This window comes from Trachemys scripta, chromosome 9 (genome assembly GCF_013100865.1).
Source record: "Trachemys scripta elegans isolate TJP31775 chromosome 9, CAS_Tse_1.0, whole genome shotgun sequence".
Taxonomy (NCBI): domain Eukaryota; kingdom Metazoa; phylum Chordata; order Testudines; family Emydidae; genus Trachemys; species Trachemys scripta.
This window is the reverse complement of record NC_048306.1, coordinates 56258446-56278265: the sequence shown is the minus strand read 5'-3', so window position 1 is coordinate 56278265 and position 19820 is coordinate 56258446. Positions and strand designations below refer to the sequence as shown.

Here is a 19820-nt window from a genome sequence, read left to right as displayed (position 1 = left end):
CTCATGGGAAAGAGACTTTGGAAGAATTCCACCACGATTTCAACAGCTTCCACCCCACCATCAACCTCAGCCTGGACCAATCTACACGGGAGGTCCACTTCCTAGACACCATGGTACGAATAAGTGACGGTCACGTTAACACCACCCTATACCGAAAACCCACCAACCGCTATGCCTACCTTCATGCCTCCAGCTTCCATCCCGGACATACTACACGATCCATCATCTATAGCCAAGCGCTGAGGTATAACCGCATTTGCTCCAACCCCTCAGACAGAGACCAACACCTACAAGATCTTCACGAAGTATTCTCAAAACTATAATACCCGCACGAGGAAATAAAGAAACAAATCAACAGAGCCAGACGTGTACCCAGAAGCCTCCTGCTGCAAGACCAGCCCAAGAAAGAAACCAACAGAACCCCACTGGCCATCAGCTACAGTCCTCAGCTGAAATTTCTCCAACGCATCATCAGTGATCTACAACCCATCCTGGACAACGACAACTCGCTTTCACAGGCCTTGGGAGGCAGGCCAGTCCTCGCCCACAGACAACCCGCCAACCTTAAGGATAGTCTCACCAACAACCACACACCGCACCATAGTAACTCTAACTCAGGAACCAATCCATGCAACAAACCTCGATGCCAACTCTGCCCATATATTTACACCAGCAACACCATCACAGGACCTAACCAGATCAGCCACAACATCACCGGTTCATTCACCTGCACGTCCACCAATGCAATATACGCCATCATGTGCCAGCAATGCCCCTCGGCTATGTACATCGGCCAAACTGGACAATCCCTACGTAAAAGGATTAATGGACACAAGTCAGATATTAGGAATGGCAATATACAAAAACCTGTAGGAGAACACTTCAACCTCCCTGGACACACAATAGCAGATTTAAAGGTAGCCATCCTGCAGCAAAAAAACTTCAGGACCAGACTCCAAAGAGAAACTGCTGAACTTCAGTTCATTTGCAAATTTGACGCTATCAGCTCAGGATTAAACAAAGACTGTGAATGGCTAGCCAACTACAAAAGCAGTTTCTCCTCCCTTGGTTTTCACACCTCAGCTGCTAGAAGAGGGCCTCATCCTCCCTGATTGAACTGACCTTGTTATCTCCAGACTGATTCTGGCCTGCATATTTATACCTGCCTCTGGAAATTTCCACCACATGCGTCTGACGAAGTGGATATTCACCTACGAAAGCTTATGCTCCAATACGTCTGTTAGTCTATAAGGCCTGATCTACACTATGACTTTAATTCGGATTTAGCAGCGTTAAATCAAATTAACCCTGCACCCGTCCACACAACGAAGCCATTTATTTTGAAATAAAGGGCTCTTAAAATCGATTTCTGTACTCCACCCCGACGAGCGGAGTAGTGCCAAAATCGATATTGTCATTTCGAATTAGGGTTAGTGTGGCCGCAATTCGATGGTATTGGCCTCCGGGAGCTATCCCACAGTGCACCATTGTGACCGCTCTGGACAGCAATCTGAACTCGGATGCACTGGCCAGGTAGACAGGAAAAGCCAGGCGAACATTTGAATTTTATTTCCTGTTTGCCCAGCGTGGAGAACACAGATGACAACAGATAGCTCATCAGCACAGGTAACCATGCAGGCAGATAATCAAAAAAGAGCACCAGCATGGACTGTACGGGAGGTACTGGATCTGATCGCTATATGGGGAGAGGATTCAGTGCTAGCAGAACTTCGTTCGAAAAGACGAAATGCCAAAACTTTTGAAAAAATCTCCAAGGGCATGATGGAGAGGGGCCACAATAGGGACTCAGATCAGTGCCACGTGAAAGTCAAGGAGCTCAGACAAGCCTATCAAAAAACAAAGGAGGCAAACGGTCGCTCCAGGTCAGAGCCACGGACATGCCACTTCTACGACGAGCTGCATGCAGTTCTAGGGGGGGCCGCCACCACTACCCCCCCTCTGACCGAGGATTCCGAGGCGGGGGTAACCTCATCAGCTACACCTGAGGATTCTGCGGACGGGGAAGAGGAGGAGGACGAGCTTGTGGAGAGCACACAGCACTCCATTCTCCCCAACAGCCAGGATCTTTTTCTCAGCCTGACTGAAGTACCCTCCCAACCCAGTATCCAATATAAATAAAACTTGTTTTAAAAGCAAGCATTTTTTAATTATTACTTTGCCCTGAGGACTTGGGATGCATTCGCGGCCAGTGCAGCTACTGGAAAAGTCTGTTAACGTGTCTGGGGATGGAGCGGAAATCCTCCAGGGACATCTCCATGAAGCTCTCCTGGAGGTACTCCAAAAGCCTTGCCACAAGGTTTCTGGGCAGTGCAGCCTTATTCCGCCCTCCATGGTAGGACACTTGACCACGCCATGCTTGCAGCGAGTAATCTGGTATCATTGCATGACAAAGCCTGGCAGCTTATGATCCCAGTGTTTGCTGGCATTCAAGCAACATCCGTTCTTTATCTCGCTGTGTAATCCTCAGGAGAGTGATATCGCTCATGGGAACCTGGTTGAAATATGGGAATTTAATTAAGGGGACAGAGGTGGCCGTTCCTATTGGGCTGTTTGCCTGTGGCTGAAAAGAAATCCTTCCCTGCAGTTAGCCAAGCGTGGGGGGGGGGTGTAGAATTGGCCCTGAGCTTTTCGCGTTTGGCTAGCAGGGATCTTCCCTGATGCCAGCCACACGGTGGGGGGAGGGGTAAAGCGATCATCCCAGAGAATTCATGGCGGGGTGGGGGGTGTTAGTTTGGTTCCTGCAGTGATGTTCACTGATAAAACCCAGGACTCAACGGGCTTTGCTTGGTATGTGGGAAAGGAGGGCGCAGAAGCCGAAAGACAATGGCTTACCATGGCCGCATGCAAGCCGAATTCTGTTGCCTGGACCTGCGTCTGTGATCTCTAGCAGCAAAGCCACAGGCACTCAATATTAAGGGGCAAAATGCGACCTTGCACAGAAATGACATGTGCTATGTAATGTGAATAGTGTTGGTCTCTGTGAAAGAATATAAGCATTGTTCTGCAAAATGTATCTTTTTAAAAAATTCTCTCCTTTTTTCCCTCCCTCAGGCAGCTGCAAATTTTTCAAGCCTCCCTCCTCTGTCCCGAAGGCTATCTCAGATAAGGCGTCGGAAAAAGAAGACGCGAGACGAGATGTTCGCGGAAATCATGGAATCCACCCGCAGTGAAAGAGCTCATCTGAATGAGTGGAAGGGCACGGTTTCAAAGTATAGGAAAGATGCCAGTGAACATAAGGACAGGAGGGACCTACATGAGGGACCAACGTGAGGACAGAAGGGACCGTGAGGACAGGAGGGACGCTTGAGATGAGAGGTGGCGACAGGAAGATCAGAGGAGGCAGGATGCAACGCTGGGGCTGCTGCATGAGCAAACAGACATGCTCCAGCGTCTGGTGGAGCTTCAGGAATGGCAGCAGGATAACAGAGTGCCGCTACAGCCCCTGTATAACCCGCCTCCCCCCTCACCATGTTCCATAGCCTCCTCACCCAGACGTGTAAGAACGCCGGGGGGGGGGGGGGGGAGGCCCCGTACACCCTCCCATTCCACCCCAGTGGACAGCCCAAGCAAAAGGCTGTCATTTTTTTAACCTTTTTTTAGTGGTCTTTTCCTTCCCGCCGATCCTCCTCCCAAACCCCATCCGGGTTCTCTCCCTCTTTTTATAATCAATTAATAAAGAATAAATGATTTTTAAACGATAGTGAGTTTATTTCCTTTGAAAGCAAGCTGGGGGAAGGGGGAGGGTGGGTTCCTTACAGAGAATGAGTCAATAAAGGGGACGGGTTTTCATGAAGGAGAAACAAACAGAAATTTCACACTGTAGCCTGGCCAGTCATGAAACTGGTTTTCAAAGCTTCTCTGATGTGCAGCACTTCCTGGTGTGCTCTTCTAATCGCCCTGGTGTCTGGCTGCGCATAATCAGCAGCCAGGCGATTTGCCTCAGCCTCCCACTCCGCCATAAAGGTCTCCCCCTTTCACAGAGATTGTGGAGCACACAGCAAGCAGCAATAACAATGGGGATATTGGTTTGGCTGAGGTCTGAGTGAGTCAGTAACGATCGCCAGTGACCTTTTAAATGGTCAAATGCACATTCTACCACCATTCTGCACTTGCTCAGCCTGTAGTTGAACAGCTCCTGACTCCTGTCCAGGCTGCTTGTGTATGGCTTCATGAGCCATGGCATTAAGGGGTAGGCTGGGTCCCCAAGAATAACTATTGGCATTTCAACATCCCCAATGGTTATTTTCTGGTCCGGGAAGTAAGTCCCTTGCTGCAGCCGTTTAAACAGATTAGTGTTCCTGAAGACGCGAGCGTCATGAACCCTTCCTGGCCAGCCCACGTTGATGTTGGTGAAACGTCCCTTGTCATCCACAAGTGCTTGCAGCACCATTGAAAAGTACCCCTTGCGGTTTATGTACTGGGTACCCTGGTGCTCCAGTGTCAAGATAGGGATATGGGTTCCATCTATTGCCCCACCACAGTTAGGGAATCCCATTGCAGCAAAGACATCCACTATGACCTGCACATTTCCCAGAGTCACTACCTTTCATAGCAGCAGCTCAGTGATTGCTTTGGCTAGTTGCATCACTGCAGCCCCCACAGTAGATTTGCTCACTCCAAATTGATTCCCGACTGACCGATAGCTGTCTGGCGTTGCAAGCTTCCACAGGGCTATCGCCACTCACTTCTCAACTGTGAGGGCTGCTCTCATCTTGGTATTCTGGCGCTTCAGGGCAAGGGAAAGCAAGTCACAAAGTTCCATGAAAGTGCCCTTAGGCATGCGAAAGTTTCACAGCCACTGGGAATTGTCCCACACCTGCAACACTATGTGGTCCCACCAGTCTGTGCTTGTTTCCCAGGCCCAGAATCGGCGTTCCACGGATAGAACCTGCCCCATTAACAACATGATCTCCAAAGCACCGGGGCCCGCGGTTTGAGAGAATTCTGTGTCCGTGTCCACGTTCTCATCACTCCTGTCACTGCGCTGCCGTCGCTGCCTCCTCCTCTCCTCGTTTTTCTGGTTCTGGTTCAGCATAAACTGCACCATAACGCGTGAGGTGTTTACAATGTTCATGACTGCTGTCTTGAGCTGAGCGGGCTCCATGCTTGCTGTGGTATGGAGTCTGCAGTGTTCACCCAGGAAAAAAGGCGCGAAATGGTTGTCTGCTGTTGCTTTCATGGAGGGAGGGGTGAGGCTGTACCCAGAACCACCTGCGACAATGTTTTTTGCCCCATCAGGCACTGGGATCTCAACCCAGAATTCCAATGGGCGGGGGAGACTGCGGGAACTATGGGATAACTACCCACAGTGCAACGCTCCAGAAATCGACGCTAGCCCTGGTACATGGACGCACACCGCCGAATTAATGTGCTTAGTGTGGCCGCATACATTCGACTTTATACAATCTATTTCCAAAATTCGAATTATATAAATTTGGATTAATCCCGTAGTGTAGACATACCCTAAGGTGCCACAGGACTCTTTGTTGGCTTTTTACAGATCCAGACTAATACGGCTACCCCTCTGATAGGGAACATGATGATTCCTTGGAGGCTATCTTGCTGTGGGACACAGAAAGAAACAATTCAAAGTTGTTGGCAACCATGGAGTAGCTGCAGATGGTGGAGCGCCAGTTCTGGGCCCAAGAAACAAGCACTGACTGATAGGATCAAATCGTTATGCAGATATGGGATGATGAGCTGTGGCTGCAGAACTTTTGGATGTACAAGGCCACATTCGTAGATGTTTGTGCAGAATTCGCTCTCGCCCAGTGACACCAAAAGAGAGCTGTACTGACAGTGGAGAAGCAAGTGGCAATCACTCCGTGGAAGCTTGCAATGCCAGATTGCTACTGATCAATCGGGAATCAATTTGGAGTTGGGAAATCCACCGTGAGGATTGCTGTGATGCAAATGTGCAGAGCCATTAATAGAGCCCTGAAAATCCCCAGGTATCCATTTTATATCCGCGGATGCAAATATCCTGGGATCATTTTTGCGGATAGCAGCTCAGATGCCGCACAGGGCTCTGCAGCAGAGACTCACCAGAACGGAGCGGCTGTCACCCAGGCCGCAGGCTCCAGCTCAGCTCTCTGAATCACGCAGCAGCGGGGTTAGCCCGCTGGGCATTCTGGGAGTTGTAGCTCCAGCTTGCTTGGACAGAGGAAGTAAACTACAACTCCCAGAAGGGAATGAACCAAGCACCATTTTGAAAGAGGTGTCGTGGTGTAATTTAAACTAGCAGGTGGCAAGGGCCCGTGCTATGAAGGGAGAGTAATTATTGCTGCTCTCTTCCTGGGCCATGCATTACAGCCCCCACAATTGAATAGGGATGTGACACCCCCGGGTATGGGAGGGTGGCACTGCACACGAGGGCCCATGATTGTAGCCTTCCTACCCGGAGCAGGGAAGGAGGTACGGCAGGGGCAGCAGGAGGTCTCTGGGGAGAAGTGGGGGGCAGTTGGAGGTCAGGGGCTTGGCACGGCCCTACGTCACGGCTGCGCGGTGACCTATAAGAAGCTATAAGAAGAGCTCAGCGGGGAGCTATACGGCTCAGGGAAGCTTTGAAAGACCATTTTAATAATGAGCCACAGTAATGTGTGTTGCTGTAGTGTGCTGTGCCCGGCGTTGTTTTTTGCACCCCAGTATGAGCCTTATAATGAGTGCAGTGAGTGTAGTAATATAACATTGCAAATGCACCTATTGCTATTATCTGTGAATAGTGTCAGCCCCAGCCTGCATATGCTGTGAACTAATAAAGATGAATTCAGTTTCCATAGATAGACTTTTATTCCAAACCCATGCAAACAGACATGATTATAATTGAATGAAGCTTTATAAATATAGGAAAAAGAACCGTTGAAGGAAAAACAACAGTCATTTCACAAACACATACACCAGAGTCTCTCACAAATCAGTGTATGTGCGGCTGTGACTGTCTGTACTCTCCCCTGGGGCGGAGTGGTAGAACATAAGAATGGCCATACTGGGTCAGACCAAAGGTCCATCTAGCCCAGTATCCTGTCTTCTGACAGTGGCCAAATGCCAGGTGCCCCAGAGGGAATCAACAGAACAGGTAATCATCAAGTGATCCATCCCCTGTCGACCATTCCCAGCTTTTGGCAAACAGAGGCTAGGACACCATCCCCTGTCCATCCTGGCTAATAACCATTGATGGACCTATCCTCCAGGAACTTCTCTAGTTCTTTTTTTAACCCTATTATAGTCTTGGCCTTCACAACTGTGATGTTGCACTCTATATGATTTTATGAAAATATGCTAATGTAACTGGAATATGCCTCGAGCAAAAGTCTCTTGTAAGGTATCATTACAAAGCTTATAATCTACTGAGTGTGATCATACTATTTGTATAAATGTACCACTCTTGTATCTGAAACTAGAAATATGAAATATAACTCTGAGGGCCTATTGTAATTATGCAAAGTGCGGGCCATTAATGGTGGTTTGGAATCTTGATGACTCCCATTAACCAGGACAACTGACTGCAGATGGCTCTGTTTTACCTGTAAGTCTTCCTGTATGTGTGTGTGCTGGCAAGTGAGTAATGAAGTCTTACAGTGACATGTGATCATGTCACCTGAACTGGAATCCATCTTTAACCTGGTGCTTTTCCATTGAGAAGGGGGGGGGACCCAGAGGGACAAAGGATTCCCGCCTTATGCAAAAGAGATATAAGTGGGTGGAACAGAGAAAAGAGGGAGCCATCATGAAGAATCCCTAGCTACCACCGGAGCTGGAACAAGGGCTGTACCAGGGGAAAGGATTGTGCCCAGACTAGGAAGGCATCCAGTCTGTGAAAGAGACTTATTGAAACATCTTTCAGGGTGAGATTTTATCTGTACTCAGTTGTATTACTGTATTAGGCTTAGATTTGTGTGTTTTATTTTATTTTGCTTGGTAATTCACTTTGTTCTGTCTGTTACTACTTGAAACCACTTCAATCCTACTTTCTGTATTTAATAAAATCACTTTTTACTTATTAATTAACCCAGAGTATGTATTAATACCTGGAGGGCGGGAGGGGGCGGCGCAAACAACTGTGCATCTCTCTCTATCAGTGTTATAGAGGGCGAACAATTTATGAGTTTACCCTGAATGAGCTTTATACAGTGTAAAATGGATTTATTTGGGGTTTGGCCCCCATTAGGAGTTAGACATCTGAGTGTTAAAGACAGGAACACTTCTGTAAGTTGCTTTCAGTTAAGCCTACAGCTGTTAGGGGACGTGTTCAGACCCTGGGTCTGGGTTTGCAGCAGGCTAGCGAGTCTGGCTCAAACCAGACAGGGCACTGAAGTCCTAAGCTGCCAGGGCAGGAAAGCAGGGGCAGAAGTAGTCTTGGCACTTCAGTTGGCAGCCTCGTCACATCATCATCCTCTGGCAAGGCGGTCCACAGGGTGACACTGCGTTGTGTGAAGAAAAGAGTAAATCAACTGATGTGTCAAGAGTAAATCAACGGATGTGTCCCTGCAATATCAAAGCAAACTGCATACGCACCAGAGGTTCCTTCCCCTGCATCATGCTCATCTTTGCTGGACTGCAGGGACTGGCTCGACTGCTCTGGAATCTAAAACACGTCCTGACTCGCTGCGCCACTGGATCTCCCCAATCGCCTGTCCCCCATACTCCTCCTCCTCATTGTTCACTCCAGGGGCCTGTGTCTCTGACTCCTCCGAAATATCCACAGGGCTTTTTTGGGGGGAGAGGGGTGGGGGAAGGGGCTCTCTGCTGAGGATGGCATACAGCTCTTTGTAAAAGCAGCATATCTGTGGCTCTGCACCACAGTGACTGTTAACCTCCCTTGTCTTCTGGTACGTACGCCACAGCTCCTTGGCTTTTATGCAGCACTGCTGCGGGTCCCTCTTGTTCTCCCCCTCATTCCCCAAGCAATCTGCTCATAGATATCTACGTTTTTACGGGTAGATCAGAGCTGTGCCTGCACAGCCTCTTCTCCACAGCCCCAGGAGATCCACCTCCTCCTGTAAACTTGAGGCAGGAGCAAGTCTGCCACGTGTAGCTGGCATGGTCAGCTGGGCAGTTGGTAAGGTGAGGTCTCCAGAGCAGGAAAGCCGGAAATGGAATTTCAAAACTTTGCGGGGCTTTAGAGGGGAGGGGCCCTTGGCAATGGAGTTCAAAATGGTGACCAGAGCAGGACATTGTGGGACACCTCCTGGAGGCCACTAAAGTCAACGTAAGTAACGCTGTGTCTACACTGACACTATGTCAACCTAAGGCCTTGGCTACACTGGCGCTGTACAGCGCTGCAACTTGCTGCGCTCAGGGGTGTGAAAACGCCGCCCCCCCCCGAGCGCAGCGCTGTAAAGCGCCAGTGTAATCAGCGCCTGCAGCGCTGCACGCTCGCTCGCAGCGCTGCAAGCTATTCCCCTCGGAGAGAGCTCTCGCAGCGCGACTACACTCGCGCTTCGCTGTGAATCCCCAAGTGTAGCCAAGGCCTTAGTTGACTACGCCTCTCGCAGAGATGGAGTTATTAAGTTGATATAGTGGGCAAGTTTACATTGGCGGGAGTGACATTTTAGTGTAGATGCTTACAAAATTTGGTCACCATAAGCTGCCTTACATTGATCTAACTCTGTAGTGTAGACCAGGCCTTAGACTAACCATGGAGATTCATAAAAAGATCAACAGACACAGAAAGTCAAAAGACCAGCAGCAGTTAACAAACTAACCCAAATGCAATATCCTTCCATTAGCCAATGGTCACACCCTTGAAACCAACTCCAGAAAGCCCTAGGGGAAGCCCAAACTACTCAGAAAACAATACCAACAATGAAGGACAGGATATTCAGAGAGATATCATTTGAAGAGCAATGATTTAGCATCACAAGGAAAGCACAGTTTGTATATTTGAGGCTAACTGATTACTACTGTTTGGAAAATCAACTTGAAATCTGCCCTGTTAATGCAAGTAAAGTAGCTCTTGAAAGATGAAGAAGACAATTTGGAATTCTTCCACTGTTATGGAAGTGATAATGTATTTATGTGAACTCATTATAACAAAAGGAATCCAGAGAGAGAGAGAAAAGAGGATAATAGGTGAGCCACAGGAATCCAAAGCCAGACTGTATATTGGGGTAGTGGGTCAGTTGGTCCAGCAACAAAAGCCAAGCCTTTCACTGTGGGAGCGATTTTCTCCAGGCCTTTATTCTTGCCTTAGTGTGAATAGCAGTTATTTAAAACAAAAGTATGTTATAGGATTTTATACAAACTGAAAAACCCATCTCAGGTTACGTGTAGTTCTCTAGCAACTGTGTGGGAAGTTCTTCAAGAATTCCTCGTGTTCCTTCTGAGGAACAAGACTGGTCCATCAATCTCCAGCTCTGCTTCATTTCTCCACTCTGTACATCTGTGAGAGATCTGAGTAGAGATTTAACACCTTGCTTGATGGAAGTCAAGTAGAGCTTTTACAACCTGTCACACAAGCAAACTTCAGAGTGACCAACAGCTCCCTCTATAGCTAGTGAAGCTATATGACCTAATGACAAGGTCAAGGCAGAAATCAGTTATATCCTAAACTTGGATTAACTGTGCAAAGCAAAATTACTTCTTTTAAATAAAACATGTCTTCAGTTAGAATGTCCCTGTTGTATTGATAAGAGTCAAGGTGTTTTAAATCTCTTGGTTAACTATTTAATGTTATTGGAAATAAACAAGGGTTTTTAAACACCTTAACTCTTGTTGGGTCTAAGGCCATGTCTACACGGCCACTTTACAGCGCTGCAACACTCTAGCTCAGGGGTGTGAAAAAATACCTCCCTGAGCGCTGCAAGTTTCAGCACTGTAAAGTGGCAGTGTAGACAGTGCACCAGCGCTGGGAGCCGCGTTCCCAGGGCTGGTAGCTACTCTCCTCGTAGAGGTGGTTTTTTTATAGCGCCAGGAGAGAGCTCTGTGCCGTGACTACACAGCCACGTACTTTAACGTTGCTAGTGAAGACATGCCCTAAGACAGGGATGGGCAAACTTTTTGGCCCGAGGGCCACATCTGCAAATAGAAATTTTATGGCGGGCCATGAATGCTCATGAAATTGGGATCGGGGTGAGGGAGTGGGTGCAGGCTCCAGGGTGGGTCCAGAAATGAGGAGTTCAGGGTGCGGGGGGTCTCCTGGCTGGGGCAGCAGGGTAGGGAGCGTGGGGGGGGGGGTGAGGGCTCTGGTTGGGAGCGTGGGCTGTGTGGTGGGGCTAGAGGTGAGGGGTTTTGGGTGCAGGAGGGTGCTCTGGGCAGGGATCAAAAGGTTCGGAGGGGAATCAGGGCTGGGGTAGGGAGTTGGGGTGTGGGGAGAGGCTCAGGGGTGCAACTCTGGGCGGTACTTACGTCAAGCGGTTCCCGGAAGCAGCAGCCATGTCCCCACTCTGGCTCCTATGCGGCGCCACAGCCAGGTGGCTCTGCACACTGCCCTGTCCACAAGCGCCGCCCCTGCAGCTCCCATTGGCCGCAGTCCCCGGCCAATGGAAGCTGCAGCGATGGCACTTGGATCGGGGGCAGTGTGCAAAGCGGAGCCCTCTGGCTGCTCCTACACGTAGGAGATGGAGCAGGGCCATGCTGCTGCTTCCAGAAGCAGCATGGAGTGGGCCCTGACTCTGCTCCCAGTTGGAGCAATGGAGCGGGGCCATGCTGCTGCTTCTGGGAGCCACATGGAGGAGCCCCCAACTTTGCTCCCTCGCTGGAGCACCACAGCACGGCAAGCCCCAGACCCCACACCCCAGTGGGAGCTTGAGAGCCCGCTTAAAACAGCTGGCGGGCCAGATCCAGCCCGTAGTTTGTCCACCCCTGGTCTAAGACATATCCTTCTTTCAATACAATTTCCCCCAGCCAGGTGATATGGTTCTAAATGATGTTGTCTTGAAGAGGGAAAGCGCTCTTAAATCAGGTGGGAATAGATTAACAGTCAGGAAATATGGGAAATGTTGCATCTGTACAGGAAAGGAAACCTTACATGCCAACACATCAGTTACTCAGCTCCCTCATAAGACAAGCCCAGTCAGAGAACTTCCACAAAAGCCCTTAAAATAGATGAATACTTTGGTCAGCCTCTTACAACTGAGAGAATGAAAAGCGCATCACCAGAACCTGACACAGAATGAGTTAGTAGCTGAACAACTCCTGGTAGCACTACTGCTTAAGCCCTTCTATGCTTTCCACAGGCTCCAAGCATCTTTCCAGAACACATTTATCAGAGGAAGATGTACATAAAGTTCAGATCAACCCAGCAGCTACAGCAAAGCTGAAAGATAAGAGCTCAAATCCATGTAGAGACATGTCTAAAGCCAAAGACAGCAGCTTAAATGTTATCTGAACACTAGTGTATAGAAGAGAGATTTAAAAGGGTCCTAATCCTTTAATGTGAGCCATACAGACTTAGATCAAACATGAGATATATTGTATCTTCGACCATCTTACACTATACATGTAAAATGCTAATACATTCCTTATGTTATCAGGCTGCAAGAACTCCATTACCTCTACAACACTGCAGCACAGCAACAAAATGCATTCTCTCATGAAAACTTCAGCTCTAGAACATGACTATCAAAGCATCTAAGAACCTCCAGTACTAACACACAATTGCATTGCCTCTATTATACTGCAATTACCTTAGTTCTCCTACAGCACCAAATCTGGAAAGCTAAAACATGATTGCATTACTAGGGCTCAAAAAAATGCACTCATCAGAGGCGAGTCAAATTATTACCCAAGAATGCCTTTTTCCACCAGGCCTGCCTGTCACTCCTCTCATTCTGCCTGCTTTTAGAATGAGTAGTGCATTGATCACAGGAACATTCCATGCTCCCTCAGATACAGGAATAATGAACACACAAGAGGAAAGCACATCCAGGAACAGAGCAGGGGTTCTTAACTTCAAAGTCACAACCATCTATGGTTAGGCTTTTAAGATTTTGATTTATAATCTGGTATTCTCCCAGTACAAAACGTTAATAGCTGTTAATTGTAGGTTTTGGTAAAAAGGAAACTGTGCAACTGGCTGAGGTAGCTTTTTTTAAAAACTAGATTTTTATGATTAGCTATAGGCAGGTGTAAGTAGTGTTTAGTACACTGTCTCTACTTGTATTTCAGGGAATATTTATTCCAAAATGTACTTTTCGGCAATGTAGTCTACGTAAATCTTTGTCCTCAAACCATTCAAAGGTTTAATGTTGGCTCTCTAGTTCCTGGAACCTGAAATATGGTTAGAAAGAATGAGAAAAGCTGTGTGGGTTTTTGTTTTTTGTTTTAAAGGAAGTAACAGCTGTTGCTCTCACACAGCATTCAAACATCTCCAGCAGTGAGACAAGTTCTCATTGCTTGTGCCAATAGCAATGGATTAGTGATATGCTTCCCCAAAGTCATCAGTACAGGTGAAGCTTAAAGGACATGAGCAAACTAATGGGTGGAGGGCATGGATAATAGCTAATGTATGCTTCATTTAGAGGGCATAGATATTGTCACACCAATTAAACAGGGCAATAAAGCTCCCACTAAGGGCTCTGTTCTCCTTCCTCAGTGCTGAGTGATGCACTGACCTGACCTGTGCTGTTATCCATGTAGGTTACTGGCCCCCCATTCTTAGAAATTTGTGCTCAGGCTGTCTGGTTTAGGTTGCAAGGACTGAGAAAAGCTGGTTAACTAGTTTTACTGTAGTACTAATCCCACTCTAAATCCTTCATAACAAATGTGTTGTTTTAAATGTGTGGTTCCTAGTCCCTACCTAGCTTGTGGCATGAAGCCACTCCAGTTTCTGACATGAAATGCCTATATAACATTTTCTTCTAGTCCTATTGGTAGGTGGTCGCAAGGCAAATGTATTGAGAGGTACTCTACACACTGCAGTGAAGAAAAACAGAACAGTAAGTGAGCTAAACAACAAACTCTTCAAATACACAATCCCCCAGAATGTTAGATATTTCTTTTATATTGAATTTTGCTGAAATGTGTTATTTCTTACCATAATACCACATATGATACCTGTTTAAACTGGTAAACTGCTTCATTTCCCCATGTCTTATCTCAATTGAACAAAGCTTGAAAAATTTGCTTGCCAGAAGTCAATAAGAAACTTCCTCTGCCCATTGGTCCATCATGCACTGAAGCAGAGATGTCCGAGGGATCAATGTCTTGTCAGTTTCCTCCAGCTGCTCTGAAAACTCATACAAAGTTGAAGAGAAGGAAGTCTCTCTCCAACAATCGCTCCTCTGTTCTTTGGAGAGTACCTTAGAAGCAGCAGAAAACAAGGTTTGTGCTGCTTCTGTACCATTAAGCCCTGTGCACTGGGGTATGTCTACACTGCCCATGTTACAGTGCTGCCGCAGCAGCACTGTGACGTGGGCAGTGTAGACACGTTTTATCATGGGGGAGAGCTCTCCCGGTGAAATAAAAGCCACCCCGAACGAGCCGTGGGAGCTTTATTGCCGGGTGCGCGGCTCCCAGTAATAAAGCGCTGTCTATACTGGCGCTTTTCAGCACTAAAACTTTTGTCACTCAGGGGTGTGTTTTTTCACACCCCAAAACAACAAAAGTTTTGGCGCTGAAACTGGCAGTATAGAGACAGCCTAGGATTATTTTATTTCTTACTGGTACTACTAAAGGTTTCAGTGAACCAGTGTTACCAATGACTAGTGTAGACAAGGCTCCTGCTTCTAGACCAGTGGTTCCCAAACTTTAACAACCTGTGAACTCCTTTCACTAAAATGTCAAGTCTTGCGAACCCCCACTCCTAAAAATGAATATTTCCAGGGATTTTCTCCTTTACTTGAGTATAAATTATAAAAGCAGTGATCTTGGAAATATAAAATTTGTTTTTATAACATGCTTATTACACATTATTTATTATTAATTATTAATTATCATTATAGTACTTTTATTACATTATGAAAACAGCAAGATCTCACTTTCGTAGCCTGTATCACTTTGAATAAGCCTGTTATAAGACAAGGCTCCTATGTTTCATCAAGGAGTATCAGATGTGAAACAGCATGAAGGTATTTAAGAAGCCAACTCAAATCGTTCCTCCTACATAAGTATTCAGGTCTTGAGCAGTGCAGGTAAACAACGCACATTACAACAAAGCTTAAACTTGTTCTTCCTAATAATTTTTAAAACAATACTAGCTGCCTATTTAATTTTAAAAACAGCAAATAATATCCACCTCCCTTTCCATTTCTTATAAGGAGTCATGAAGTTTAAATCGCCTCAGTGTGATAGATATGCTTGCTTTGATCTGCTTAGCTCTTGGAAGTCTAGAGGCTCCGGGCTGCTAGCCCCGTGCTGCCTGAGGTTCCTAGGGACAGCTCTGTCCGCCATTAGGGAATTTTTTCCCGAGAACCCCCTGTAACATTTCGCGAACCCGTTTGGGAACCACTGTTCTAAACCTATTTTTATTTCCAGAAGCTGCAGGAGGGAAAGACAGCATTGATTCTCCCACCAATTTACTACATTTGAAAACAGGTCACCAGCCTTCCATGAGGCCCAAACACGGAAGGCGTTGAAGTACACCCCGCTGGCCAACACCCTGAGAGCCCAGGGCTATGAGGTCCAGATACACGCCCTGATTGTGGGAGCCCTGGGCTCACGGGACCCCCACAACGAACCGGTACTGAGAGTGTGCGGAGTCGGTCGACGCTACGCCCGGCTCATGAGACAGCTCATGGTGTCCGACACCATCAGGTGGTCCAGAGACATCTATACGGAACACATCACGGGACACCGTCAATACCAGGTTGAGTAATCAAGACCGCCGATCAGGGAAATAACCCACTTCCTTCCCTGACGAACCAAGGGACGCACTCCACCCATGTACTTATTCGCTACACTGATACTGACTTGGACTCTTAATACATTCCATTGGTGGCGTACCCGAGCCCACTTATCCGCTGACGCTTTAAAAACTCCTGCACCCCAATGTGGGTCTATGCTGGTTATGTGATATGTATGTATCTCGTGATCCTTGTAAGCGATACCTGTAATCCCTCATAACTCAAGCCTGACCCCAGATATACAGTACCTTCCCTCTTAACTTGTGTATATTTAAACATTAACTTTAATAAAAATTTTAGATCTGTGCTTATACCCTTCGGAGTGGCTTTCTCTCATGGCTTCTAGCTAGTATGTGTCTATTTCAAGCCTGGCATATGAGACTAAAAATCACAACCAACACCCCATTAAATTAACCAATAACACTTGCTATGGCTATGGGTGTATATTTCAGTCAAGAGCACTTAATCATCATGCAGGTTTGGAAATAGTTGTAATGAAAATGTATACACCTATAAGTCAGAAGTCCTTTTTAATCTGAAGAAAGGGGAAAATGATCTTGAGCAGTACAGGAAACAAAACATATCTCTGGAATATCTGAAATTTACTGTAATGAACAAGTAAATGCAGAGGAACTGACTGGCAGGTTTAGCTGTAAAAGCTTCACACTTGCAATGTCATGGTGAAGAGGCCCCCTACCGGCCATAACCCAATAAACTCCTCAGATGATTTAGTTGTACAATCAACTGTAGGAACAGCCTTGAGGCAACTGCAGCTAAAGGTGTGGTTAGCAGAGATATACATCCTCAGGGTGCATTGGAATCGTACATCTGTCATTTTGTGAGACGTCTTCAACTCCTGAACCTTATGGTAGCCTGCCCTATGTTATTCAATAACTAAAAATGCCCAGTGGAAAATTAAGTCTATCTTTGTAAAAAGAAATAGCTCATCTTCAGGCTGCCTGACTTTTTCATAAATCTAGCCACAACTGTGGCTCCCCACACACCAGTCTTGTCTGGCTTTTCTCCCCCTTCCTTGGGACAGCCTGACACAGCATGCAGAAGGGAAATGGATGAAGCAGAAATGATGAAATAAAATGAGGGAAAGCAGCAGAATGAAGCAATCCTTAATGCTGTAATATTCAGGGTTGCCTGGAGAACTTGACATTGTTTAGCAGCTAAAGGTCTTCTGCAGATTAAAATAAGGAAGGCTTAATGGCTATAGACAATTTCTGTTTATAATCCTTGTTCCTAACATGTTTATTTTCACATAGTGCAAGTAGCTGGTTTAGGCTTTTTCCAGCCACACTGACGTAGGAAATGATGTAAAATATGGCAAGTGATTAAGCAGGGATCTGGGAAGAGTTGTTTTATTTGAACTGCCACAAATCTAAGGCACCTATAACCTTGGTATCCCAAGTGTCCTGCAGTTAGGGAGGGGAAGGTTCCCATTCCAGTATTGTAAAAGGATTTGTCCTTGTTTTTATTACTTGCCACAATGCACAGATACTAAAGCTATACCCACTAGTGTGACTGCTGCATCCTTCCTCCCTATCCACAGGGGATTCCGGCTGCAGGCACTATTAAGAGAACGCAGGGCTCATCCGGCCTTCTGTGGGAAGAATTTCTAACATCCAACCCTTCAGGTGTAGTAGAGAATCCAGAAAGTCCTTGAGCTTTAAAACAGACTGACAGCTGAAATCTAACTAATTGTTTGCAGAGCCTGGCTGAGATCTGCTCAGAATGCTCAGGGTTTTGCTGTTTGGTAGACTTTCTCCTATATTATCACAGCTAAAGAACCATCTCCCCAACACTGGGAAGAGCACCATTGGTCTCAATAGTTTTAAATCAAGAAGTGACACAGGGTCTCCAGCACCAGACCTCCAATATATGTGCTGAAATGATGATTAAATAGCCCTCACAAATGACTATCCTTCACTGGAAGAGGAGAAGCTCAGAACTGGGACCAGTGTAATGATCTTGAGCAGAATGATGAGAATGCCCACATGTGAGAAGAGGGCAACAATGTCAGGGACAGAGTCATCACCAGAACTGGATGTACATGAAGACTCTGTGCCCCTCATCCCGTCAGACTGTGCCCCACCACCACTCCCATAAGATGGCTCTGACAAGATACATCTGCTCTCCAACCCCATGAAAAAAAAAACCTTGCACCACAAATAAGCCTCCAGCATCTCAGTCAATATTGTGCTGACCCTCTGGAGATAACAGCAGGGGTGAAGGGATGTTTAACCTGTTATTTCTAGGCAGTAAAACAATATGTAAAACCCCAAGGAACATAGAGGACTTCACAAAGCTATAGGGAGAAGCCAAAGAGCTGCAGCACACAAATTAGCACTCCCCTAGGACTGTTCTTATCTCTAACCTAAGGGGGCCCCCATGTCTTCTACCTTGGGGTGGCACCACAGCAGGGATGCAATGAGAGTTCCTTTAAAGCGGGCAAAATGCTGCCACTGAGACTAATGACAGCCTAGCACCCTCACAACCACCACCAGGAGATGAAGGAATGCAGTCTGACTACGGACTGGATGGGGGTTGTAGCCTGATCAAGGAAATATAACAAGGTAGGGGTGGGAGGCGGAATGGAGGGAGGAGAAGCACAGCCTAACCGGGGGGCTGGAGTGGAGGGATGGGGGGACACAGTCTGACTGGGAGCAGATGGGGGTTGGAGGGGTACAGTCTGACCGGGGGCAGGGGGCACAGTCTGACGGGGCATATGAGAAGTGAGGGGCACAGTCTGGCAAGGGAACATGGATGTGGAGGTGGCAGAGTCTGTCTGGGACCATAAGTATGGGGAGTGCAGGGCAGTCTGACAAGGGTTATGGGAGTGGTGGTGGGGAACAGTCTGATGGGGGCACAGTCTGAAGGGATAAGGGGCACAATCTAATGGGGGGCACAGTCTGACTAGCAGGTATGGGGGTGAGGGGCACAGTCAGAGGGGCACAGTCTGACTGGGGGCAGGGGAGTGGGGGGCACAGTCTGACAGGGGGCACACTCTGACATGCGGTTGTAGAAGTTGGGGCACAGTCTGACTGGGGATGAGGGGCAATCTGATGAGGGGCACAGCCTGCCTGGTAGATATGAGGGAGGCACAGTCTGACGGGGGGGCACAGTCTGACATGCGGTTGTAGAAGTTGGGTCACAGTCTGACTGGGGATGAGGGGCACAGTCTGACTGGTAGATATGGGGAAGGCACAGTATGACCCAGGGGGATGGGGGCCACGGGGCACAGTCTGACATGCGGTTGTAGAAGTTGGGACACAGTCTGACTGGGGATGAGGGGCACAGCCTGCCTGGTAGATATGAGGGAGGCACAGTCTGACGAGGGGCACAGTCTGACATGCGGTTGTAGAAGTTGGGACACAGTCTGAATGGGGATGAGGGGCACAGTCTGACTGGTAGATATGGGGGGGGGCACAGTCTGACCCGGGGGATGGGGACCACGGGGCACAGTCTGACGGGGGGGCCCAGCCTGGCTCGCGGAGCCGGGGCAGTGCCGAGGGCGGGCTCCGGGCGCTGGGCTCTCGGACCAGAGCCGGCCCAGCGCGGCGGCAGCCCGAGGCCCGACCCGCGGGCCCCCCGCCCGCGCCGCACGCACCTTCTGACGGATCTGGCCGGACGTGGAGACCTTGCGGATGAGCTTGTGCGGGGAGCCCGGCTCCTGCTCCGGCTCGCTGTCCGACGACTCTTCCGCCGCCGCGGCGGCGGCAGCAGCGACCCCGGCCTGGGGCCGCGAGGCGCCCGCCGCCGCCATGCTGCAGGCTGAGGAGCGGGCCGCCCAGCGCCCCCTAGCGGCCGGCGCGAGCGTCTCTGTGACGCGCCCCCTGGCGTGCAGAGGCGGAGCCGCAAGGTCCGGCCAGGAGACCCCCCCCCCAACATCCCGGGCTGCCAGAAGGGCGCAGGCCCAGCGCGTGTGCTCACCTCGGGTAAGGTTGTGTGGTGGCCCTGGTCTGTCTCCTGAGATCTCACCGCCTCCACCCCCCACTGTGTGCGTGGGGG

The 19820-nt window shown here is 48.3% G+C and overlaps 1 protein-coding gene across 4 annotated transcripts in view; it reads right to left on the bottom strand.

Moving 5' to 3' along the window:
• The window catches only part of DGKD (diacylglycerol kinase delta), a 111957-nt gene extending 92372 nt beyond the window's left edge, over positions 1-19585 (bottom strand). For 2 of the 4 annotated variants that reach the window (XM_034780580.1, XM_034780582.1), the window contains exon 1: positions 19420-19584. In XM_034780580.1, the coding sequence (XP_034636471.1) occupies positions 19420-19575 (156 nt within the window). In that variant the 5' untranslated portion in view covers positions 19576-19584. Of the gene's footprint in view, positions 1-19419 lie in introns of all 4 variants that reach the window. The other 2 variants (XM_034780583.1, XM_034780581.1) reach the window with 2 other exon arrangements.
• Positions 19586-19820: the final 235 nt, after the last annotated feature.